The sequence below is a fragment of the Rattus norvegicus genome, chromosome 1 (assembly GCF_036323735.1).
Source record: "Rattus norvegicus strain BN/NHsdMcwi chromosome 1, GRCr8, whole genome shotgun sequence".
NCBI lineage: Eukaryota > Metazoa > Chordata > Mammalia > Rodentia > Muridae > Rattus > Rattus norvegicus.
Window position 1 is genome coordinate 256,702,935 of NC_086019.1, and position 25,094 is coordinate 256,728,028.

Here is a 25,094-nt window from a genome sequence, read left to right on the forward strand (position 1 = left end):
TAGAGCCTTCTAAATGTCGAGCCGTACAAACCTCTTTTCTCCCTTGGTAGTTCATTTTCAGTAGCCCACGGTAATGAAAGCACCCTAGGGCAGGGTTGAGGTTGTGTGTATGTGTAGTCTACAGGACAACATTGAAGTCTACCTTGTTTTGGAGACAGGGCATCTTATGGGTCAGTGAGTTGAGGTTGGCTGGCCGGGAAGCCCTGGGGTTCATCTGTCTGTCTGTCTGTCTGTCTGTCTGTCTGTCTGTCTGTCTGTCTGTCTGAGATTACACTCATTACCATGTCCACTATTCATGTATGTTCTGGGGATTAACTTCGGACTCCTGTATTTGTGTGGCAAGCGCCTTACTAAGCCACCTCCCCAGGCCCTGGGCCAGACTTCTTAGGACACAGTGCCCTCCCCTGACATTACAACCAACCACATATCCCTACGCAGCTCATCCTTGCCAACAGGCACAGCAAACCTGTCCCTGAGACCTACAGCAGAGCAAGTGGGGGGATGCAGTGCGGTCCAGCATCTTTGGAAAGGGAGAGGAAGTCTTCGGTGCAATGGAGACAGGATAGGGGGTTGTCCTTTGCGGAAAAGTCCCATGAGCTCAGAGGACCAGAGCTCCAGCTTCGAGATGGACTTTGTGAAAAACAAAGGCTCCCCATTTCTTCCAGGGCCTCCTGTCTTTGCACAGACCTGCTGAGTGCTGGACTCTGCCCCACAGCCAGCTTTCAAAGGCACTTTGGGGACCTCGCAGGCAGTGCACAAGCTGCCTCAAAGGCAGACATATCCCAGTTGGTTATTCTAAGTAAATTTCCCAAGGGTGTAAGAATAAAACAGTGTGGGGTTGGGGATTTAGCTCAGCAGTAGAGCACTTGCCTAGCAAGCGCAAGGCCCTGGGTTCGGTCCCCAGCTTCGAAAAAAAGAAAAAAGAATAAAACAGTGTGTGTGTGTGTGTGTGTGTGTGTGTGTGTGTGTGTGTGTGTGTGTGTGTACATGTGTGTGTTTGTGTATGTATATGTACTTGTGTATGTATATGTATGTGTGTATATGTGTGTCTGTGTATGCATGTGTGAAAGCTTTGCTTGCCTATAGGAAATCTATCCTTGTCTCCAGCTCTGCTCTAGAAGATTTCCTGAAGTAAAAAGCAAACTCTACTCCTTACAAGAATCTAATTCTTTTAATATAAATAAGGCAGATGAAACCCTTAGAGCCCTGCTGCTCCCAAAGCGGTCTCGGTGTAGGACAGGCTCCTGTCCTGCCCGGTGCTCAGCAGACCAGGAGCCAGAGTTGTTCTTCCTGTGGACTTCCTATGGCCTTCTCCTGGAGGTGAAGGGGAAGCTGAGGAGGTCCAGGTTGGGTCTTGGCTTCTGGAGGCTGGTTCTAGGTTGCCAGGCTCTCTTTGAAGTGCAGCTGGATGTGAATGTGCAGGGAAAGGCACAGATGACAGTAAGGCCACCTGCCTCCACTCTGGAAGGTACCTCTTGGAGGTGGCGGCTCAGGACTGCTGACAGAGCTGCACGTTGATTAGGCTGCATTACTGGGTCCTTGGTTGTCCTGTTGAGGCTGCAGAGGGGCAGGACCGCACATGTTCAGTTTAACCCCTGCTTGAACTCAAGCATCCTATGGTCTTGGTCACCATGCACTCAAGCATCCTATGGTCTCTGGTCACCGTGCACTCAAGCATCCTATGGTCTTGGTCACCATGCACTTGGTCGCCTGTTCCTCTTCACCACTACTTAACCTTGGTGGCTAAGAGGTCCATCTTCTGGAGATTTTTAAGACCACGTGAGGCACGTTTGGGGCTAAGGGGAGCCTGTTTTTGATGCCTGCACTTCTGGAGGGCTAGCAGGTGCCACCTTGTTCTTCACCCGTGTTTCTTCTTTGCTCCACTGTCAAAGTCACCAAGGAGATGTGGAGAAGACATACCAAACAGCCGGTCAAGATCAAGTGGAAAAGAAGCTGCTGGATCCTCTGAAACCGGCCTGGACAGGAGCCCAGCCTCAGGCTCCGGTACTTGCCGGGGCCCACAGCACTCCTCTGGATAACCATGCTGTGCCTGAACTGCTCACATAGATCCCCAGTGAGCCCAGCCTCCACCATGTTCTTTAAGTCTGGGTCATCTACAAGGTCACCAAGGCTTGTGTAGAAAACACTGGAGATGTACAGTGGGCAAGGTCCTCTTGGAGTTAGGAATTGGGAGGCGCTTTGGTTCTGTGGACCAGAGCTGCGTTTTCACAGCATCCATGACTTACAAGCCCACCCTTCCCTCTGACCAGGGCCCCGAGGATGGCTTAGGGACATCATCATCTTTGCCCAGGGCTCTGTAACTTTCCTCAGAGTGGGCCAAGGTACAAGCCAGGCATGAGTACCTGCAGTCCTCTACCATATTGCTGTCTGGTAAGACTAGCAACGGAGAGGGGAGGGGCTTCTGAGACGGTACCCAGTGTGGTAAATGGCACCCACGGTGATTGGGACCTGATACCAGGGTAAAGGGACAGGGGGAGGGGTATGCACCTGAGTAAGATGTGTGCCTGAGGAACTGGCCCACTCTGGACACTCCACCACCAAGTCCCCGTCTCTCTGTAATGGAGACATTAGCCACCAGGCCCCTGGACTTCTGCCAGGTTCTTTTCGCCAAGTAGTATTAAAAATGTTGGGGCTGGGGATTTAGCTCAGTGGTAGAATGCTTACCTAGGAAGCGCAAGGCCCTGGGTTCGGTCCCCAGCTCCGAAAAAAAGAACCAAAAAAAAAATGTCAGCCACCATGGGACCTCTATTACTGGGCATGGTGTGGTTCCAAGGCTGTGGACTCCCATGTCTGTCCCTATTCATGACTCGGCTGCACGTGGCTGGGGCCTAAGAGTTCCTGGGGTGGAGTGCTGGGTCTCGGTCTGACTCCCCAGTAACATCCTGGTAGATCCTCTTTGATACGGAACAGGGAATGGACTGCAACATGGAAAGGCTTGCATTCAAACCAGTGCTTGCACTCTCTCCAACTCGGTACCTACAGACTGTGGGGTCCCTGTCTTACTCATTCATAGCGATCTAAAACTAAGCTACAAACGATTGGTGCCCAAACCCAAACAAGGGTTTTGCCAACAAGCCCCGGTGGCAGAAAGGCAGACCAGTGTCTAGTTGTAATTCTGTTTCCTTCCCTCTGTAGAACCTGGCCTCCCGGGGAGCTGAACCTCAGCTCCCTCCAGGCCTACTGTGTCTCCTGCGTGAGGTCACAGAGCCCAGTACGGTAGACACATGGGATACTCTCCCTCCTCTCCCGGAATCTTATGCTCTACAAGGCGACAGCTTTTGGTGGTGGGCTGGCACGGTCTGAAGGGACATGGAGGGAATACTCGCTAATGAGCGTTGGGGCATTCTTAAGCATTTCATAGAAGGAGTCCACTGTGTGACGGTAAAGAGTCCGCTGTAGGACAAAGGACCGGAACAGGTTGAGCGGCTCGGCTCGGCGCACAACCTCTGGGAGACCCATGGCCTCAGGCACCTTGTGGTTGCCCACGAAGAAGTGATGGAGTTTCTTCTCCAGCAGGCTCCTCTCCAGGAAGCAGAAGAGCTCCTGCAGGCGCACATCCAGCTGGCTGGTCTTCCAGTCAGCGGCTTGCCGGGACAGCAGGAGATGCAGCAGGGCGGTCTTTAGGTGGTAGTCGCTCAGCCCGCTGGGGCCTGTCAGACGGCTCTGCTTGGAGAGCAAGAAGGAGGCGATCTGCAAACAGCTGAGGTGGCAGGCACCCTCGGGCAAAGCCTTAGCGGTCATCCGGAGGAACTGTCTCTCGTAGACAGCAAAGGACAGGAGCCAGTCAGTGTTAGAGGCCGGGGCTCCCCTGCAGGGCTCCTTGGGAAGTTGCGAGGTGAAGTACAGGTCTGAGTCATTACACTGGATCACAGGAGTCAAGACGAAGGGCATGAACTTCCCTGAGCGGAACTTGATTTTGAGAGACCCCGGGGTGTCCAGCTCGCCGAAAGCAAGGTCAAACTCGTATTTGTGGGAGATGCGGTGCCAAGCTTTGGTGAGGGCCGTCTGGAACCACTTCATGACCTGCATGGCGTCTAGATAAGAGGACTCTCTGGAACACAGCAAATCCTCCATCTCGTTGCTCCCACCACTGCGGGGCCACGCCCCTCTATTCCTGCCGTGGAGGAGACACAGCATATCCTCCCCAAACTTAGTCTTGCCGCAGATACAGCCTAGAGAGTCCCCGTCGGCCAGGGTCACCTTGATCTGGCCATAGCCCTGACGTTCCAGGGGCATGGAAAGGCGGGAGCACCAGAACTCTGGGTGGAAGCTGTAGGGCTCTGGGGGTACGAAGGGTACAAACAGGTGGCACAGTAGCGGCCTCTCCACTTGCCAGTTTTCATACATGCTGCCCACGCCAATGAAGTCCTCCATCTCCATATCAGTGTTCCTGTTGCAGATGCTCCTCAGAGCTTCCAGGAGATCATCCACGAAGCCTTCCACAAACTCCCGGGTGCGGGTGGCGTCACCTGTGGCGCTTCGGATACAGTGCTCGTAGAAGTGGTCCAGGGTGGCCCTATTGGGCAGGGGAAGGCCGCGCAGCGGAGCTCCCCCTGGTCCAGACAGCTCGTCCTCGTCTGCCCCCAGACAGTCCGGAAAGGTCCCGTCCTGGTGGTCCTGCCGCCACACCTCGATGATCAGGAAGAGGATCATGCAGAGAGTGCTCCAGAGGTCCCAGGTGGTGTGCGCCTCTAGTTGCTGCTGCTGGTCCTCGTCTTCTATCTGCCGCAGAGCCTCCTTCTCGGCCACCAGACGCGACACCTCCTCCTCCAAGCGCAGCTGCTCCATCTGCAGCTTCTCCTGGTGCTCCTGCATCTTTCGGATGATCTCCTCCTCGTTCTCGGGCACGGTGGCATTCTCCCGTGGGAACAGCAGTGGGTGGTTAATGATGGCCGTCACCACAACCAGACAGACCCGGAAGAGTCCCATAGCCATATCTGTGGTGTTCCTAGGGACAGAGAAAGACACTGCTGGTCACGCCTAAGTTTTCCTTCAAGGACCCTTGTACCAGCTTCCGTCCCCAGGAGCTGGTGACGGTTCTGGTTCTCGCATTCAGTCCCTAGCTATCTCCAGTGACCATCTCCCGTGCTCCAGTTCATCCTTAGGGGAAGAACAAAGGCTTACACGTGTCATAGACATTTCCTTCTGTCTTCTGGGAAGCTTCTTTTTTTTTTTTTTTTTTTTTTTGGTTCTTTTTTTTCGGAGCTGGGGACCGAACCCAGGGCCTTGCGCTTCCTAGGTAAGCGCTCTAACCACTGAGCTAAATCCCCAGCCCCGGGAAACTTCTCTTGATGGAGTCCATACACTCTTGACCCCGAGGGCCAACCTTCTATGCCCCTGGCCCTTTGGCTAAGGTAGATATAAGCAGCTCAAATGTTGAGGGGAGGGGCATGGAGGCCAAACCCAAGAAAACAAGACCATTCCACGCAGCCACAGCTACACCCAGTGATTGGTTCTGTGATGAATAACCCGAGCCAATGGGAAGAAAGGGTGTTCCTTGTTGCTAGGGTTGTCGATAACAGGATGACATCTGCAGGGTGGGCTTAACTTTAGCTACTACCAAGGGGAATCCGCTGCCGCCACCACAGAGTAAGGCACACAGCTGTCCCCAGATGTGTATGAAACCATTACTTCCGGGTTTTTGCAAACAGACGAGTCAATAAAGATGCCCTTTCTCTTTAAGCTAAGCCGAGTTGTTCTTCAGCCATCAGAGCTATGAGGCCTCAAATGCTGCCTTCTGCCCCCACTGGATTTTGTTTAGTGGATGTGTCTTCCTGCAACAACACCTAGTGGTTAAGAAGGGCAAGGCTCCACGTTAGTCCTGTCACTGGGGAGTGATGCTGTGTGACACTGAGTATGTTAACTCATCTCTCTGAGCCTAGGTTTCTTGGTGTAAACAAAGAAGGTAATACTCTCCCCACAGGGCCATGGGATTGATGCCACTCGCTAATCTTATCAAAGCATCTGAGCTCTGAATCTGACCTCTCAACCCTTTCTCTAAGACACGGACTTTTAGGACTTAAATAATTGGGGGAAGAAAGGCTAAACTCTTTCAATCTTTGCAACTCAAATTGTGATACTGGCTGGAATGGACCTGGGTGTGGGGCTGACACACGTAGGAGATGGAGTCAGGAGGATTGCCGTGGACTCAAGGTTAGCCTAGGCTACACAGTGAGGCTACTAGAAATCAAGACAGGGGCCCGCATGAGGGCTTAGCAGGTAAGAGTTTACTGCTAGTAAAGTTTAGTACTAGTTTACTCTCTTGTAGAGAACCAGGGTTTGGTTCCTAGCATTGATACCACAGAGCTCACAACCACCTGCCCTCTGGTTCCAGGAAGTTGATATACTCCTCCATTCTCCAAGGGCATAGACACACACACACACACACACACACACACACACACACACACACACACACACACAATGCACACATGCAAAGAGATAAAAACAAAACAAACATAAAACTAAATGCGGAATTGCAATCCCACTCCTGACCTCAGTCAGAATCTGTATTTTAAAATTATCCTGAAGGGGTTGGAGGTGGAGAGGCGGTCCAGTGGTTAAGAGCACTGGTTATTTTTTTTCAAGGGCCGATGTTTGATTCGCAGAACCCATATGGAAGCTCTCAACTGTCTAACCCCTGTTCCAGGGGATATGATGCCCTCTTCTGGTCCCCAGGGGTGTTGCATGCTTGTGGTATGGGCAGACAAAACACCCATTTCCATTAAAAAAAAGTTATGGGTGCAAGTATAGTAATCAATGACACCTGCAGTGCCATTTTCCAAACATTCAGTTGCTTAGAGCCAAGCTACGTCCTGAGCAATGTGTTGAAAACAAACTGCTCCACTCTTTCTTGCCTGGAATATGAGATACACATCTGTCCAGTCCCCAGTACACACTACTCACTCATTAGTAACTGGTTAGCCACCTGGACCATCAGGCTAACTCCCACGACATCACAACGCTTATGGTCAAGTAACCCTTATTTGACTATCGCCCCAAGTGTGACGATGATGACGAAGACGACGATGATGATGGTGGTGGTGGTGATGATGATGGTGATGATGATGATGTGATTTGGATATGCTGAGGAGAAGCAGAAAGGGGCTTCTTTCATAGGAAAAGACAGACGTTCTCAAGGAAAGAAACAAAGTCACATTCCAAGGTTTCCTATTTGAAATTGTGACGAAGGGGATTGGAGAGATGGGTCAGTGGTTAAGAGCACTGACTGCTCTTCCAGAGGTTCCGAGTTCAAATCCCAGCAACCACATGGTGGCTCACAACCATCTGCAATGGGATCTGATGCCCTCTTCTGGTGTGTCTGAAGACAGTTACAGTGTTCGCATATATAATAAGAAAATAAATCTCTTAAAAAATTGTGAAGAAGGAAAAGAAATTCTCCTTAATTCTGTAGTTGTACCTCAAACTACAGAAGGCATAGCTGGAATGTGTGGTGTGGACGTGCATGTACGTGAGCGTGCACACATAGGCTTGTATGATAAGACTAAGTATTCACAGCCTTCAGCACTCAGGCACCACAGGGAGGTCTAGGATAAGAGATACTTGTGTATTGCTAACCTTACATTACCGTCTCTCCTCTCCCAGCAGGAGCTTTGGGAATGAACTGTCTACCCCTTTCCATACCTTCCCAGTTCCTTTCCTTCCAGAGCTCAGCAAAGAGAGCAAAGACCTTGAGATTGTGGTTGGACAGCAAAGAGAAGAACCTGAAGGGCTTCAACCGCCACCCTCCTGGGGCAAGCTATACTGGCTGACAGGAGTTTCCAGGCTCTTTGACTACAGTCCTCTGACCTTAAACTTGCATGAAGAAATTCTTACTCTTATGGTATCTGGGGGAAAGGGGGTTCATCGGCAGGCAAGGATTCTCCAGCAAGGGGGAGATTCAGTGTGTGTTGACTGCTTTCCAGGGTAAGCTACTGTTCAACTGTGACTCAGACAGCTCCACCCTTACACAGTCGCTAGTCAGCGGGATCCAAAGGGACTTGGGGTGGAGATCTATCTAGCCCGAGGGAAATAGGAGACAAGTTCAGGCTCAGCTCCGAAGAGCCCACAGGTTTCTACGGAGCAGGAAGCAAGGGACAAGAGAAAGTGCTGACGGCAGATTAGTAGAGAGTAGGAGCGGGGGAAAGTCCGAGGGCAACCAGCTAGCCTTCCACTCCTGAGGTGGGAGAGGCATGCTAGGTAATTGCAGAAATAGAGTAGTCATGCTTTCCTTGACACATGCTTTCCCGACCCTCTGGGACGGCCCTGGGACAGAACTCTGAGGCTGGACCATGTTCATGGATGAGGGCTTTACGTGGAGTACCAGCTGTATAACGGGTCAACAGCAGCTAGCTAGGTGACTGTAGGAGGTTCCAAGGTCCTTCAGGGACCCTGTAACACAGGCAAAGCTGAACCCATGCAACTCCCATCATGGGAAGGAGTCAGTTCTCACATCATCCGAGGAGGGAGAACACACCACCAATAGAGGAGTGTGGCTAAGGCTCGTCCCCAGGACTAGAGAGTTCTCTTCCCCTTCATGCAATAGCTTCAGCTTTGCTACCTGAGCAAAGCCTCATGCCTGCAAGGGGATGCCCGATGCTGGGAGCCTCCTTGCCTAGGTGTTAAGAACTCTTGGAGGAGACAGGCTTAAGTTAGGAAAAGCACGGGCACCTTGGACAAATGACTCGGCTTTTCCGATCCCGTCTCTGCATCTGTCAAAGGAGAAGAGGGATTCCTGGCGTTGCACAGCCTGGACGAGGTGATTCCCCAGGGCCCTAGTGAAATCCTTGCCACTGATCGACAGCTCTTACCAAAGAGTAGCTGCGACAGGGTGGGAATACACAGATGTCCCTGCCTACAAGCTCTGGAAAGGCACATCCCATGGGAGTTACCGACAAATTTCGTCAAAAATACCAGGCAAACGAACACGAAAGAGATCCAGCTTTGGAGATGGCCAGCAGACCTCTGGTCTTGAACTTGGGCTCTACCCCGACGGCGTGACCTTTGGGTGGCCCACTTATTTCCTCTGGGGCTCCCATCCCCATCCGAGGAGGTCAGAACAGCCCTCTCTTTACAAAGGATGCTGAGGTCAAATGCACACGGGTGCTCGGTGAGTGCTTGGCATGGAGCAGACGTCCCACAAGTAGGAGTTTGTTTCTCCTGAGCCTCCACAGGCCTGTGCTCTCACCAGTCAAGCAGCCCTGCCCAAGTCTCAGGGTGTGGAGGAACGCACGCTGGAAAGTGCTTTAGAAGCAGAAAGCACTCCGCTGCCATTGCTGTTCCTTGGCACAGCGCTCCTCCCGAACTCCCCGCCCCCAAACCCCAGAAAACGGGGAGAATCTATCAGAGCCTGGACCTTCCTGCAAGCAGGGAGATCCTGCTGATTCAGCGCCTCACTCAAACACTGCATCCTGCCCAGGGATCCTAACCCGGCTGTCATTTTGTCCCACGCTAACTCCATGTGTGCTGTAGAGTCCTGGGGATGGGTAGGAGGGCCACACGAAGATACCATACCGATAGGTCGGAGCCTTTCTGCCCCTACCACCCGGAGCTGCAATTAAAGCCTCTACTCTTCTGCCTCTCAAACCAGTTAATGGAGACCACTGCCCTGAAGGCCCTGGGCAGGAGGGGGTCAGATTTCGTGTTCTGATGCGAAGATCTTGTAAACCAAAATTACATACATGCATGTGTACACACACTTACATGAGCACACACCCTTCCCCAAAGGGCACCTTTCCTCCATTCCAAGGATGTCTGCCTCTGCTGGTCCCAAAGCTGTCGGCTTTGATACTGACCTACACCTGTGGTTTGTGACATCTGTTGGCAGCCTTGGCTTTGGGAATACACCTGGGTCATTTGGCGGGCTTTTGCCTGCTTGCCAGGAAGTAGACAGGAAGCCTGCTAAATTCCTCTCCACCCCAGCCTAACCCACAGGGAGGGCGGCTCAAACGGCTAAACTTAGCCTGGCAAAAGGCCAGGTCTTGGGGTACAGAGGCTGGAGAAATACGGTGACCTCTGGATGTCTGGGTGAATTGTGTTGGCCATGAAGGTTACTCTACCAGGTTCTTTCTGAAGGGTTAGTCAGAAAAGACCCTCGGGGAGAAAGGCGAGGGGGGTATTTACTTCTGTACCCTAGAGCATACATACAATGGCTTTGGTGAACAAACCCTGTTGGGCATAGCTCCTGTCTGTTGAGTTCTCACTAGGGTGTGCTCCGCACAGTGACTACTACGGCCTTCCAAGAGGTGGCTTTGATCTCTGTTTCACAGATGGGTTAGTCAAAGCTCAAAGAACTTTCTAGTCATGTGACAACGGAGGTCAGAGCTAGTTGGAATTCCAGCTGCTCTGCCTGCCTCTGCCCGTGAAGCACCAGCTTCCCGCCAGCTTCCCACCGTGCTGTGCTGCTTTGACAAGCACCCGAGAGCTGGGAGAGCTGGATGCTCAGGGCCCTCAACGATGGGCACTACTCTATCCTGACAGAAACGCCTTACAGTCCTTGTGGGAGTCAGAGAGCCACAAAGCATGTGGTCACTGGGGCCCAAGAGGCCAGTGAACTACAGCTATGGAAACACAGAGTAGCTTTATTCCTGTCCTTTGTAGGTCCCTCCCCCCATTGGTGGTGGTGGTGGGAGGATGTAGGGGGAGGGTCAGGTCCCTGGCTCCAGATTTACTCCTTTTCCTTCTTCCAAATTCTCCAACAGGCCTGGGCCCTTCTGTTTATGCCCATCACTAGCCTACTGCCACCGGGGTTGGATGGACGACTCTAATCTTGGCCACTGAAGGATCTCAGTGACTTCCCGCTGGGACTGTGACTCTCTAAGGTTCCCAGGGGCAGCACCACCTGAGACCGTGCTGGGCAGATGTGGTTTCAGTGCCACTTCATGCTGCCTGCTGATCAGAAATGCCAGGATACAGCCCAGCACGGGCCCAGCACCGTGTTTTTAGCAAACTTCCCTGGTGGTTCTTGGACCCCCTGCCCCTCTGCTCAGGTCTGAGGACCACCCACTCTAAAGTCAGGTTTCTAAGCCAGGTGTCCTCTGGGGAGAAGGGAGGTGGGGTTCCGGCAGTGTCACAGCTGGAGTTTGGAGCTTGCCAAGGTCTCCAGTCTGTCAGATGTAATTAGCTCTGCTAATTAATGGAATAGCAGCCTCCTGGAGAGGCAGTCTGAGCCAAGAGGAGCATCTGATGGCTTTCTTACTGAATGGAATAAATGAGGTGAATGTTGGTAGACTGGGGTTGGGGGGCTACTTGGTTTTTTTCCCCCAACTGTCTAAGTTCTAGGCCCTTCAAGAGAGGAGTCAAGAAGACCAGAAGGTCCTGATTGTGCTGCACCCTACTGTGTGCTTAGCCATGCGTTTGGGTTTCCAATTCCAGCTAATAGGGTTCGCAGTTGTGTGAAGGAAATAAAGCCGATACTAAGAAAGTCGGAATTTACAATTGTACCAATCTAAGCCCCATTTTACAGATTTGAGGAGAAGCCAAAAGAGGAGACAGGTTGGACCTGGAAGGTGACGTTGAAGGGGCTGAACTAGAGTGGGCATTCTCTGTGGGTGCTCACAGGGGACGCCAGATGAGAGTTTCAGTGCAGAAGAACAGCACATGCCTTTAATCCTCGAAGTCGGAAGGCAGAGGAGGCAGTACAGGTGGACCTCTGAGTTCGAGGCCAGCCTGGTCTACAGAACAGGTTGTCTACACAGAAAAACTCTGTCTCTAAAAACCAAAAGAAAGAAAGAAAGAAAGAAAGAAAGAAAGAAAGAAAGAAAGAAAGAAGGCAGGCAGGCAGGCAAGAAGGAAGGAAGGAAGGAAGGAAGGAAGGAAGGAAGGAAGGAAGGAAGGAGGAAGGAAGAAGGTATTTTCATTATTAAGAGTTCCTTCATGCCAGGCCAGACATTAAGCGCTCTGTATGTGTGACCCCATGCCAGCCAGTGCTTAGCACCCGCGTGTGCTTGTTTAGTTTTTAGAACTTGACTTTGGTAGCTATGTGATTACCATCTTACAGAAGCGGGTGATGGTCACAGGCGGTCTGCAGTTTAGGTGAGCATCTCTGCAGCCGAGCCTGTCCTTTCTCTGCTCTCTCTCCGTTCCTCAGGAGGCTGAGGGGAACTGACTGAGTGGGTCCATTATTTCCTGCTGCCTGGGGACAGGCACCTCCTGGTCGTCAGTGTCAGTGACAACTGACCACGTTATCAGGATAACTGTCTCTCATACGTCTTAGGCCCTGGAGAGCCAGGGTCACATCATGAAGGCTCGGTAGACTGCAAAACCCCATTTTGATCTCTGTCTTGGTTTGGGGTTTTGGAATCCAAGTCTGGGGCAGCCTGAGCCCTGTAGAGAGACCCTCTTCCCCCTGCAATATCCTAGCTTTCTTTCTGTATCTCCAACCCTACACACTTTCTTTAGTGGACTGGAGCCCACTAGCTTCCCTTGGGAGCAGATCCATCACCCCTTCTGAGAATGGCTGCAAGTTTGGGCCATTGCCCTGCCCTCCAATATGTCAGCCTAGCTACTGGTTCTGCTTCCTCAGCCATAGTCCAACACAGCAAACCAAGCATCCTTATGCAGCTTCCAAGCCCCCCTGCATGGGCTGGACACCACACAGCCCCCAGCTTCTCAGGAAGAGCTGACTTAGCCTCTGCCGGGAGATGCCCATGGCAGACACACATGTGGCAGTCACCTGCCTCTACCAAACTCCACTGTTGGCTAACTCGGGACCCAGCAGCAGGGCTCAGTCACCTCAGCTCAGTGTGCACTGCCTGCTGTGAGAGCACCCACTAACATTTTAGAACATGGGGGAGGAGAAAGGCCTGATAAAGCTAGCCTTGTCCAACTACTGAGGTAGCATCTCTGGCTGGACCTTTCTTCATCCATACCCGCACAGGGACATCTCTGTTGGGGGCTGGGCTATGGCATTCCTCCTCAAAAGAGAGGGAGGGGCAGATAGAGAAAGGAAGTAAAGAAAGAGGAAGGAAGAAGACCAACCAGAACAATTGAGAAAGTATGCAGAAAGGATGTGGTCTGCCCCTCCCCATCTTATTTACCCAGAATCCTTGTGGCCCCAGCCTCAGCCACTGTCTGCCTCTCCTGCTCAGTCCATTCCCTTCTTGTCTTCTAGTTGCTCTCCCTGGAACAAGTGGTTGTGAACCCAAGGTTGTGAGGGAGAAGGGGAGATAGGAGAGGACACCAGGGGAAAACAAGTCAGGCTGGCACGGAGGGCGGAGTAGTGGGGGCATTGGTCATTTGGGTGGCACACGCTCTACCTGCTGGCCCTCAGTACACATTCTGCGAATTCAGAATGGCAAGACCTTATCCTCCTCCCTAAAAGAAGCCAAGCGTTCATATTTTTTTTTTTATCAGAATCCTCCAATTTTAAAGGACTTTAAAAAAAAGTCTTTTAAAACTTCCTGAATCCAATCAGACATTTCAGTGGCTCACAAGGGCCCCATCTATCCGTCTGCAGCCCCTCAGTGCCAGTGTTTGCTTGGTCTCTCCACTGCTCTCTGCCTCACTTCACTGGGAAGCGTTCCTTTAGGCTCCTGTCTCCGAGCCCCTCAGCCACTACTTGGCATAACTACTATTTCCCCAGCCTAGGCCTAACCCCTGCCCCACAACCCAATCCCCACCACTCTAATATCTCCTACTCAGCCTGGCAGCCACCCTGTCATCCTGACGGCGTTTGAGGGATGACGGTGTGTCAGGCCTGTGCTGGGGCTTTACCTAGATTCCAGAAACATTTGCTCTCTTTTGCATAGCTTCTCCAGGAATCCGAAGGTCTGTGGTCTAAAGAGTATATATTACTGAGGGTATGGTGCAAAAGGTCTCTGGTTCCCAAAGACCAGCGAGATTTTCCTTCCTAAGCTAAGAGGATACCCAGATTGACTGAGCAGACCCCCAACGAGCCAGTGGGAAGTGCCCATTGGGTGGGAGGTGATCCCTTTGATGTGGTAGGCTGTGCTGTCCACACGGGAATGCAGGGTGGACCCAAAGGAGATACCAAGTCACATCGCCAAAAGCAGTCTTCTAAGAAGGAAGGGCTTCAAGGAAGCCACCAGGATGTCGATCCTCTTGTCTGAACTAGGGTCATGAGAGTGGCCAGGAAAGTCAAGGGACAGGAAGGACAGGGGCCTGGGCAGGAGGGTTACATCCTTCCTGCTAGTCAGTGTGTCCACATTAAACATGGCAGGGAACTCATCACTCTCCTAGGAAGGACAAGGTGTCCCTTTGAGGACATAGCACACAGGGCCTCACAGATAACTCTATGTCTTGGGAACAGACAGACAAGAGGATGGGGGTGGAGGCAAGAGGAAGGACTGCAGCTCTGGCCACACCCTCTTCCCTTTAGGTCACCTGGAATCCAGCAGTCACTGTGTGGATCGAAGACAGCCTTCAAGAAGGTGTGACTCTAGCAGACCCTGAAGCGACCTTATTTGGGACAAAGGGACTTTGTAGATGCGTTTAGACGAAGGAGTTTGAGATGAGACCCTGGATCCAAGAGAGACAGAATGGATAGGATGGAGGAAAAAGCAATGGGAGACAGATCTAGACCGGAGATGCCGTGTCAATCCAGGGACATCCGAGCAGGGAGAAAGGAGGAAGGATCCTTCTAGAGTAAGTAGTAGTAGTGTGGCCCTGAGGAGACCCTGTTACAACATCCACAGGAGACTGGTGCAAGTCTCGACAAGAAAGTAGCCACCTCTCTCTCAGCGAACAACTCCCCAGCCGTCTCTGCTCCGACCTTAGATTTGCACTCGTGACATGTGTGAGAGCACAGACCTTAGGGGTGAGGCCCTCTGTGCTCTCCCTGGTACCCTGTTTCTGTACTGCCTGCTTCCCCAATCCTGAAGTTCTTCCCCCACTTCAACGGAGTCCTCTTTCCAGGCAATGAGATCAAAGCTTTAGGTGTAACGTTCAGAGCCTGGCCTCAGCCGACTCGACTCAGGGAACCCTCGTTTCCCTCTTTGCCTTGCCAGGTCACCTCAGATCATCCCCTGTCCTCTAAATACCTTCTGCATGTCGTCCCCTGCTCCCATACTCTGTGCCCCAGGTTCTGCAAGCTATGCTCCACCCGATGTCTTCTATAAGCTCCTTCCACAAACCTTCTAGGTTCCTCTGACTCGTGAGATAATTCCTTCTTGTTTGAAGGGGAAGAGGCTAGACCTATTTACCAAGGTTCTGAATGCAGGCAAGCAAGCATCTGGTTGGGTGCCTTTGTAGGTGAGGCACCTCATAGGTGTGCCTGACATGCAACAGGCACACCCAAGTGCCGTTTCCCTGGGCCTCTCTCCTTAGTGTTTTATCCCACGATGCAGCCCTCGGGGGAGAGTCTCCCCAACCTCAACTCACAGGTGGCACTAAAGTTGAACAGTCTGAGGTCATCCAACTGCTGACGCTCCAGGCCCGCACCTGTGCACATCCCTCTGGCCTCGTCAATTAGATGCATTTCTTAACCGTCAGGCTCCCCCAGGGCCAGGGGAGGGAGGGTTCTCTAAAGTACCTGACATATACCTGCTCACAGTGCCAAAGACGCACAGCTTACATTCCAGGCAAGGCTGCACAGACTCTGTCTCCTTTCTCACTGACTGCTCTCTCCATGACTTTCCCAGAGTGTGTACACCGGCTGTGTGTGTGCGTGTGTGTGCGTGTGTGTGCGTGCGTGCGTGCGTGCGTGTGTGTGTGTGTGTGTGTGTGTGTGTGTGTTGGTGGGGAGAGGGGGTGGTCGGCGGCGGCTCCATAGTACCCCGGGATTCCTCCACAAATTTCTAAAGTTGAAACAGACACCATGGCTCCCAGGAATGGGCTGTTAACGACATCCCAAACCCGTACTGGGTTGGCTCAACTCCAAGTAGTATCCCTCTCCCACTCCCTCTCTTCCCTCTCCTCCCCCTCCCCCTCCCTCTCAAGACACAAGGTGGGAGGGGACTTCAGGGCCAGGCAAGTCAGAGTTCCCGTTTGCGCCCTTCCTGCTTCTCCACCTTGAGTTTTTGTACACAACGAACTGCCTCCCAAGGTTCCCTCCTTGGCGGAGCAGGCAGAGCAGGCGGCAGAGTGAAAGCAGGACCGCCCTAGCCAATCGGAGTTGGCGGATAGAGAGAGAGAGAGAAGGCTTAAGCAGAACCAAGGAGTAAACACAAAGGAAAACAAAACCCTCCCAGGCTCCTCCCCAGGCTCCTCCCCTCCCCCTTCCAGAGGAGTCCGGGATGCATAATTGTCAGTGCCCAGTTCTTTTTGATCCTAGCATGGGAATAAAAAAAAGTCAGCCCAGAAGACCGCCAGTCTAAATTCTCCAGCGCCTCTAACCTCTAGGCACAGAGGAGGATGTCCTGTATCCCCGACGTTTCTGCAGCCAAAAGGAAAGCCCCTACAGTAGGCCTCGCCTGCCCATTCTAGGCTCAGACAGGACTTGAAAACAGTGTTTGGGTCCCAGCTGGCCAGAGAGAGGAGGGACAGGGAGAGGGTGGGTGGAGAGAAAGGATCTCTCCGCATGCTCTAGGGAGCAAACCGCCCCCCCCCCCCAGAGAGAGAGAGAGAGAGAGAGAGAGAGAGAGAGAGAGAGAGAGAGAGAGAGATATGCGCACATGGGTGGGGGTGGGGGTAGTCTATACCTACAAAGATCTCAAAACCCTTTCATCTTCTTAAAGAGGAACAAAGAGAAGGAGGCCAGCCCAGCTGTAAAAATAACCCAAGAGCTGTCATCTGTGGTCAGCTTCTCTGCCTGTGCTGAACCTGAGGCTGCTGGGCTGGGACGCAGGTTGATCAGAATGGCTGCCTGTCTGTCTGCCCTCCCACACCTGTTGGTCAGAGCTAGGGAATTCTTCGGCCTGGAACACAGAGGGCCTAATGGGTCCAGCTTGAAACAGTTATCGAAATTACTCTCTGGACTAGCTGTAGCGGCATAGCCATATTTTCTATCCGTTTCTATCAGTTACCAGAAGCAAAACAGCTAGGGCAGCCCACCACCACACCACCTTCCTGCCATCGGGATGAAGTGGCCCTGTGTGAGCATGGGTGCCCTACTCGGGCCGGGCCGGGCATGCCACAAGGGTCCAGATGAACACAACAATAATGACTGATCCATCGGCATCCAAGGATACTGTCAAATTCGGAAGTTCACTTCTGCAAACCTCTGCCCCACCCCTAACCCCAAGGCCACCTAGAAACAGTTCAAAGCTCTTCAGCTAGGAAGAGTTTTAATACTTTGTAGCAGCTTAGCTTAGGTAAAGGGGCCCCGCCTGTGATCAGAAGGACTGGTTGAAATCCTGGTTCTGCCACGGGCTATGTCCTTGGCTTACAGCCAGTTGGTAAGGCACTGCACAGTCACTTTTGGTGCTGTGCTTCAGAAATGGCATGGTTGTTGGCATCTGTATTGTTCCTTTGTGAAGAGGACAATGAATACCCTCCCTGTGGATTCTTCAGAAGCCGGTGCACACTAAATTATCTCTCCCTCATCCTCCTCTTCATCTTCTTCTAAAGGTCACCAAGGAGAGGAGGAAGTCTGGTGATCTAGAAGGTTCACCGGCATCCTACTCATTCCAGTGGGCTGCCAGTACCACCGTGGCTCTCGAAATAGATTCCGAGAGAGTACAGCCAGCTGCGCTGTGAATGCATGCTGAACAAGTGAATGGACACTCGGATGAATGGAGTCTTATTCCCAGGAGCAGACGTGTGGTATTTGTTCTTAGAGTGGAGTGGGGAGTCCCGGCTGAATTCACACCTAGGCAAGTCTTTCTGGGAGAGACCCTACGCTCAGAAGGGATGAGTACCAAGTACCCAAAAGGTGACTCAAACCCCTTACAGATGTAGCCCGGGAGAACAACTCGAAGTTCTTTTTGGTCTTGCTAGACCTTAACTTCAAGCCAATGTTTACAAAGACGAACCCTGAATGAGGCCCACAGAAAGTTTTATAAGGTCTTCGATACCTTACATCCTTTCAAGGAAGGCTCGTACACACAGAAGATAAACAGAGGAAGACTGCAGAGTGTGATAACAATTCAGTAAGGCAGAGTAAGAGCGTGTTTCTTCTGGAGAAAGTGGACAAGTTTTTGGCATTGAGGAAGTGCAGTCGATACATGATAACGGAAGCTCCTACTTTGTGCTTTCTATGTATGGCTCTCAGGTTAAATCTCTGGGGAAGGCATTCCTATCCATCTGCAAGAAGAGAAACTGAGGCACGGAGGAGTGAGGCTAGCGCCCAATACATCAGAGTGGGGATGTATATAAGTATCCCACAATGCTATACTGCTCAGTGGCCCATTCGTGGAACCTTGCAAGTGTGATTCTGGAACTCTTTGCTTTTATATATGGATACCAAGAGACTAAATTACCTCATGAAGCATCTCCTGGGAGAGACTGTGTGACCTGTTAAGCCTTCCCCACAGCTTAGGAAATGGGGATCTTCTGACAGGGGCTGGGGGTTGTATGTGTTGGGCTAAGGCAAAAGGAAGGAACGAACAGGGCATTGGGGGTCAGGATATGGGAGCGGAGTCTGGCATCCTCTGCCTCCTCCCTTCTAGCCTGGGGTGCTATTCTGCCTCCTCAGAGATCCAGAACAAAGTCTCGGCAGACAAAGGACCTGTTCATGAACCTGAGGTAGGTCCCCTGACTGCCTTTGTAGAAGAGAACAGGCTCCCGTGGGAACTGTGCTATGAGCTCATGGTTCTCTCAACAGGAAGGACCACAGTGCTGACGGCATTCCTCAAGGTGGCATGCTGCTGGTGGGGGCACTCTTCTGCACCCACTTTGGGCATCCACAGAGGTAGCTCAGGGCAGCTTTGAAGTAGCGTTTCTCCTCCTGAGTAAGGTCTTTACTCCTGGGAGCGAGTCACTTGGTAAGCACAGATTCTGTGTTCTCCAACAGGGACTCCTATGGGAGCATCTCAATATATACTGCACGTTTCATGGTAGGTTTTACCATTGTCATTAAATGGACAAGGAAACAGTCCCCTCGGCTAATCTCACAGAGCAGATAGGGAGCGAAGGCCTGGAATTGACCTGCCTGCCGGTTTGGTTTCCAGTTTTGACCCTCAAGCTGTGGTGTTCTATCTGTTACTTTCTCAGTTTCCGGGCTGTGGGGTCTAGGCAGAGGTGCCTGAGTGGTAGAAAGAAAGGCCTGGGAGACGGCAGAACTCTAAGTTGGAATCTCGTCTTGGGGACACAGGGCAAGTCTCAGCCTGTTCGTTTATCTAGAAATCTGTAAGCACACTGAGAGAAAGAAGATGAGAGGAAGAGAAACAGATGTATGTAAAGGGTCATGGGCGGGCTTTGCTGAGAGCAGGTGTCGGGTGTTTTCTATAGCGATTATTCTGTTCATAGGAATAAAAGGTCTTGACAGGTGTTTTTTTGTGGGGGCAGGGGTGGGGGACTGGTTTTCCAAGTAGAAGTGTGAGCTTGCAAAATGTCTACCCAAGCAAAGGATATTCTGATTTTCAGTTAGAACCCTTAAAAAAGCTACATTCCCTGTCAAAACTGGGACTATGACTTTAGCCGCTGACCCGCTGGATGCCCCGGGAAGCACATGAAGCCCTGTGTACTTGCACCAAACAGACTTCAATCGGGCCCTTTGAAGTTGAAAGGCCATGGGGTTCTGAAGCGCTGTCGAGACAGATCCACCATGTCATCTAGTTTCCCATGTCTCTCTGGGAGAGCAGTTCTCCTGTGCCCGCATCTTTCATTGGTAGTGTTGGCTCATGGCGGCCCTTGCTTAGGAATTCTGTCTGAAGGACAGCAGCAGGCATTACCTCAGATCACGAGGATGAAGCCACGGGCCGGCAATTAAGAGTGTTAGAATTGCCCTGAGTCCAGCAGGTGCATCGTTCTGTCTTCAGTGTGTCCCTTTGATGGGACACAGTTGGCAGTGTCTACTACTGCTCCCAAATTACCAAGTATCTTGAAAAAAAAATACCCCTCACTTCCAGTACAAGTTCCCAAAGATAAAAGGACTCCACGAGATTAATTTGCCGTGGGTAGACTCTCAGAAGGCCTGAGAGAGCTGGATGGTAACTGTCTACCTCTTGGAGAGTGGCTCTGTACGTTCCTTCCCTGCTTGGGTTGTAAGGTTCCCTGCGGCTACTAAGTCCCCAACACAGTGCCTTGCTTGTTATACTTGATCAGTGAAAACCCCTTGTAGTGAGGAGATGGGGTGAGGACATTGGAAAACTACTTTTCTGGCGCTATTCTACCACATCAGACAATTCCACACCCCTCCTTGGAGACTCGAGCTATGGGAGCAGAAGCTTGTGTACGGAGTCAGTTTGGCTCGGAAGAAGAAAGAGAACAGAGCAGTCAGCACTGTGCCTCCCCCTGGGACACACCTAAGGCCTCAAGACCCTCAACCAACCAGGGCAACAGCCCGGACCGCAAACTCAGTTCCTACCCATGGCCCACCCTCTCAACGACCCCTGAGAAACACACCTGTGGCAGCTATATCTTCTAAGGCCCTTTCCTCTGACATGTGTCTTAACAGTTGATGCTGGTTTATGTCCTTCCTGTCTGGCTTAAGGTGGAGGTGTTGCCTGGGCAACAGCAATGCCATCTGAGGGGCCTCCATTCCAATGATGTCACCGGGTAGGGCACATGTGTATAGGGGAGACGTGTTCTTTATGAGAAAATATCACAGGGTCTAACCATTGAAGAGGACCCTAGAGAGCCTTTTAGACACTCTCAAGAGAACGTTTTGTCCTCTAGAGACTTCCCCACGATGATCTCCTGTCTGGGTACCTGCTGAGGGACAAGCTTGAAACTGGCTTTCCTGCGGTGGACCAGCTTTGTCCTCAGCTTCCACCTCTTTGGGACGGTCAGGTTCCCTGTGGCCTTGTTTCTCCTCATCCCCCTATCTAAGGCTTTCCCTAGCATTAGTCTGATGGGAACTGGAAGGAAGATTGAACTAGCCGCGCTGTGGCCTAGACCAGGTACTGTGCTAAGTGTTTCTTATCCAACTGAGATGGGTAATTCCGATTTTACACATGAAACTGAGTCTTGGAGTAGAAAAGGCATTGCTCAACCGTTGAGAACGCCCAATCACAGAACAATGGAGCAGGGACTCAACCCCAGGCCTGCCCAGTCCAAGGCCCATGCAGTTCACATCTTGATTCTGTAGCATAATTGTGAACCCTGAGTAGCCCCAGATAGAGAACAGAGAGAGAGAGAGAGGCCAACTGGGCAGGGTGGGTAGCCTGAGGCAGCAGAAGGGCACACTGTCCTTGGTAGGCCGATTCTGGGCTTAATCAGGGGTTCTAAATGGCCACCTTACTCTTCCACTCCTGGGGTCTTAGTGCTAAGTAAAGGCCGTGTTTCTTTGTTCTGTGCTAGGTTCCCACTGATTCCCCTGGGTCACCAGAGCATCTGATGGATTTGCATATGGTAGAGAAAGCAGCCCTACACCCCTGAGATTGTATAATGCTCACATTATGCAGATATATGTACCTGAGGGTTAATGCTTGCAAAGCACTAAGCAAACAAGTAAATAAAAGACAGGGAAAGCTGCAGTATGAAAACCTAAAAGGAGAAATTCTGCCCCGGAGGCCTCTTCTAAGGCACACAGAGGTGCAGCTTCTTAGAGGGCTCAGCTCTAAGGAGCCAAGGCCTGTGAAATGAGGCACCCAGGTAAAAGGCTGGCTCCAGTCACCACGGACGGCCTCTGCTTTAAAGTGTTTCTTCCAATTAGGTGCTGAGACAGATGGTATAGGAACTAAGCAGTCTTTGAGTTGGAGTGAGAGAGAGGGAGCGTTAGGAACGGTTCCCAGCGCGTACTGGGAAAAACACACACACCTAAATAGGATTTCATGGGGACAGAAAGAGGGCACAGAGGGGACGGAGGGTTTGGAAGAGCAAGTCAGGAGGTGTGATCTCTTACATCTCCTACTTCTTGGGAAACTCCACCCTGCAAGTAGCTGTCACCTTTTCCCTCTGCACCACACCCAGGTGCCACTTACTCATCCCTGCCACTCCAGGATGCAAACTGGATCTGCTACCTCACACCTCGACTCACTCAGCAACCAAGAAGGTCATTTGATGCTTAGCCAAGCCTCACATCAACCATCAAGGCTGGGCTTGCCTCTTTCCTGACTGCCTCCTCCCTTCCACAGCTGGATGAGTCTGCCACCTTCCTCTTCCTCCTCTTCCTCTTCCTCCTCTTCCTCTTCCTCCTCCTCCTCTTCTTCTTCCTCCTCTTCCTCCTCTTCTTCTGATTATCATCATCATCATTTTATTATGTTTTTAATTTTGTGTACATGGGTGTTTCGCTTGCATATATACCACTTGCACACCTTATGTCCTTGGATGTCAGAAGAGGGATGTCTGTCTGTCTCTGGAACTAGAGTTACCAGATGGTAAGGAGCCACTAGAAGAGTAGCCAGTGCTCTTAACCGCTGAGCAAGCTCTCCAGCTCAAGGATTGAGAAACTCTCAACAGGTGACTGCTACGTATGGCTGTTCAGTTGGTGTACTGCTCAAGGCCAGGCTCGGGGAGCAAGCGTGACTGTCAGCTGCTTGGCTCTGAGGCCCCTGTGTTATATGGCATCAAACAGCATCCTCTTGCTAAGAGCGAGGACTATATTCCAATTCACACAAAGGATCGGATGGTTAGCCTCGGAGGTTACCGTCATTTCTTACCATCCTCATGGTTCTATAAAACTGGATGAGGGCATCCAAGATGGACCGACGTTCAGCATGAATCACATTTTGGTTGTTGTTGTTGTTGTTGTTTTTTTTTTTTTGAAAACAGCTTCAAGGGCCGCAGCACCCTCAGATCTTTATTGGGGTGGGGCAGGTACCTCTCACCTCTAAACATGGATACGCAGAGGCACGTGTAACCTCTGCTCGCACCGATGCGAGCACATTTCCCTTTGGGCTCTGATGGCTGTTCTCTGTTGAGCCGAATCTCTGCTCTAACCAGAGACTCTGAGGCCAGACTGAGCAAACTATTTCAGTACTTGGGACAGGTGACAGCCATACCCCCATGGCCCTGTGCTTTCTCATCTCTGGGTTACAGCTGCTGTAACCCTCCCTCCTCACCAATGCACCTTTCGGGCTGTCTACATGATCTCAGCTCCTCTCCTCTGGACAAGTTTAGTTTACCACAAGTGGCTTTGAGAACTGGGCTAGTGTACTTTACTGGCCCAGCCTTACTCTTGTAGGCTGCAGAATGCCAGGTGCATGCCACCGTCTTCATGGAGACAAAGCATGCTGTTGTTGAACAAGATTGCTTCTGACACTAACCCCAGAGGGTCCCAAAAGGGAAAACTATAAAACCAGGTTTCTTGCAGACAGTGAGCAATTATCTCCCAGAAGCTGCCACACGCACCTTCTTGCCCTCTGATTAAAAATAAGTTCACCCACACACCCTTTATGTTTTGATGGTATCAGGTTAAAAGTTCAGGTCTTTTCCCCCTTAAACTGCTGCGTCTCAGAAAATTACCGACTGAGAGGGAGATGTGTGAGCAAAGGGTTCCCCGTTTTCCTCAGGGATCCATCCAGAAAGTGAGTATAACCACCCCGTGGTTACCCACAAGTGGAAAAATGTGAAGGCAGAATGCCTGGGGCAGCAGACACTCACACGGGATCAGCAAATAACGAAGGCCACTTAGGCATACCAGGCTGAAGCAGGCAGGAGGCAAGTGACGGCTGCCTCTGTCACCATTTTCACTGCTGGCCTGGACCAGTAGCCATACAAGCTGTGTTAGCTTTAGCTAGCAGCCTCTCCCAAAACAGAACTAGTTTGTAAAAGAAATCCTCAAGACAACAGAAAGCCACCCGACATTGACTTACACGGTACCGGTAACTGGCCTCTTCTGTTTTGGAAGGGGTGACCATTCTCATATTAGGCTGAGGAGTCAAAGGCTAAACGTAGTTCTTCCCTAGTTGGGTCAATATTTTCCTATTTTGTACAGGGGAATCATTAGAAGCTTCAGTCCCTTTACCTGTCGGCCAGAATGAGGGAGGCTGAGAGTGAGCCTAGAGGATGGGGGTTAGAACTACAGCCCAGGAGAAAAATTTGCAGGGTCTACTCCACCAGGAGTCCTGAAAGAGGAAGTGGCAGGGGCTTCATCCGGCCTGAAGCAACCTCCTTGCATCAAGACAAGCTATGAAGAAACTAACGTCATTCCCATTCCTTTCTTGCAGGACTGAGACACGGCTACCCAACCCGGTTTAAGAGATGGACGGTCCCGGCTCTAGGCACAAACACGTGGCCGGGCTAGGGGCTCGGAAGCAGAAGCTGCCCGCCTTTCAGATTGCTGGAGGCACTGGGGGCTCCGTGGCGCAGACCAGGTCGGAGAGACCAGAGAGCATCACACCCGGAGAGTGATGAGGGAGACAATGCCCACTTCGTACGAGTGCATTAAAGGAGTCCCTGGGGTTGGTCCCGGCCAGGGTCTCCGCACACATCACTCCGAGTTCCTGGTCACAGTCCCCCCGCCCCCCGCAGCTCTGCGGGGATCCTCCGTCCCCTGAGCGCCCTTCACCCCACACACTCAGCTTGAGAGGCAGCAAAGCCTCTCAAGTCCGGCCCCGCACTTACGTTCGGCCGCGGCGGCCGTAGGGGTACCGAGTGGGCTTCGCTCCACGCGCGGGTCGGGGTCCCGGGTCTGCAGGCTGCGGGGATCCAGAGATGCGGGCTACCAGACCGCGGCAGCTCCCGCCTCCTGGACTCCTCCCGCCCAGCTCTACTAGGCTGCAGTGTTACTCATTTCCGCGTTGTCACGGAAACTTTTTGCTCCCTATAAGAACAAAACACCCGCCTTTACTGGCGCCAGGCGGAGGTCCTTAAGGACGACCGTGAGGGTTGCTGGCGAGGGACCCTGGATCCGCCTCGGAGACCATCCTCTGGGTCTCCCGAATGCTTCAGAGAGGACAGCGGAATTGGAGAGCCACCTGATGAGAAGAATCTGGACGCTGGAGAGGAATAAGGAGAGAGACAAGGGACCCGGGAAGGACGCCCTTAAAATCAGGTCTAGGCCGCAGAATGTAAAGGGTTAAGTTGCTGGTAGTCAACCCGCATTTCTGTGGCGCGTTTTACAAGCCTTGGAATTCCTGGGGCCACCTATTTTGTCCCTCGAGGAAAATAAAAGTCGAGACTCAAGGCAA

At 51.9% G+C, this 25,094-nt stretch overlaps 1 protein-coding gene, 1 long non-coding RNA gene and 1 other non-coding gene across 3 annotated transcripts; 1 reads left to right on the forward strand and 2 right to left on the reverse strand.

The window, feature by feature from the left end:
- Positions 1 to 1,152: 1,152 nt before the first annotated feature.
- Positions 1,153 to 24,727, reverse strand: Itprip (inositol 1,4,5-trisphosphate receptor interacting protein). Its single transcript, NM_001401757.1, has 2 exons — positions 24,529 to 24,727; positions 1,153 to 4,969 (listed from the first exon to the last, which is right to left on the reverse strand). Exon 2 carries the CDS (start codon positions 4,954 to 4,956, stop codon positions 3,283 to 3,285), a length of 1,674 nt encoding a protein of 557 aa, NP_001388686.1. The 5' UTR covers positions 4,957 to 4,969; positions 24,529 to 24,727; the 3' UTR covers positions 1,153 to 3,282.
- LOC120100050 (uncharacterized) lies at positions 20,587 to 25,094 on the forward strand. The gene is made up of 2 exons (XR_005499720.2): positions 20,587 to 20,921; positions 24,132 to 25,094. It is a non-coding gene; the product is annotated as an uncharacterized LOC120100050 (long non-coding RNA).
- On the reverse strand, positions 24,597 to 24,677 carry Mir3584 (microRNA 3584). The gene has a single exon (NR_037378.1). It is a non-coding gene; the product is annotated as a microRNA 3584 (primary transcript).

What these genes read in the sequence shown, in the direction of transcription:
- Itprip (NM_001401757.1), bottom strand. Translation starts at nt 4,956, where the DNA reads ATGGCTATGGGACTCTTCCGGGTCTGTCTGGTTGTGGTGACGGCCATC.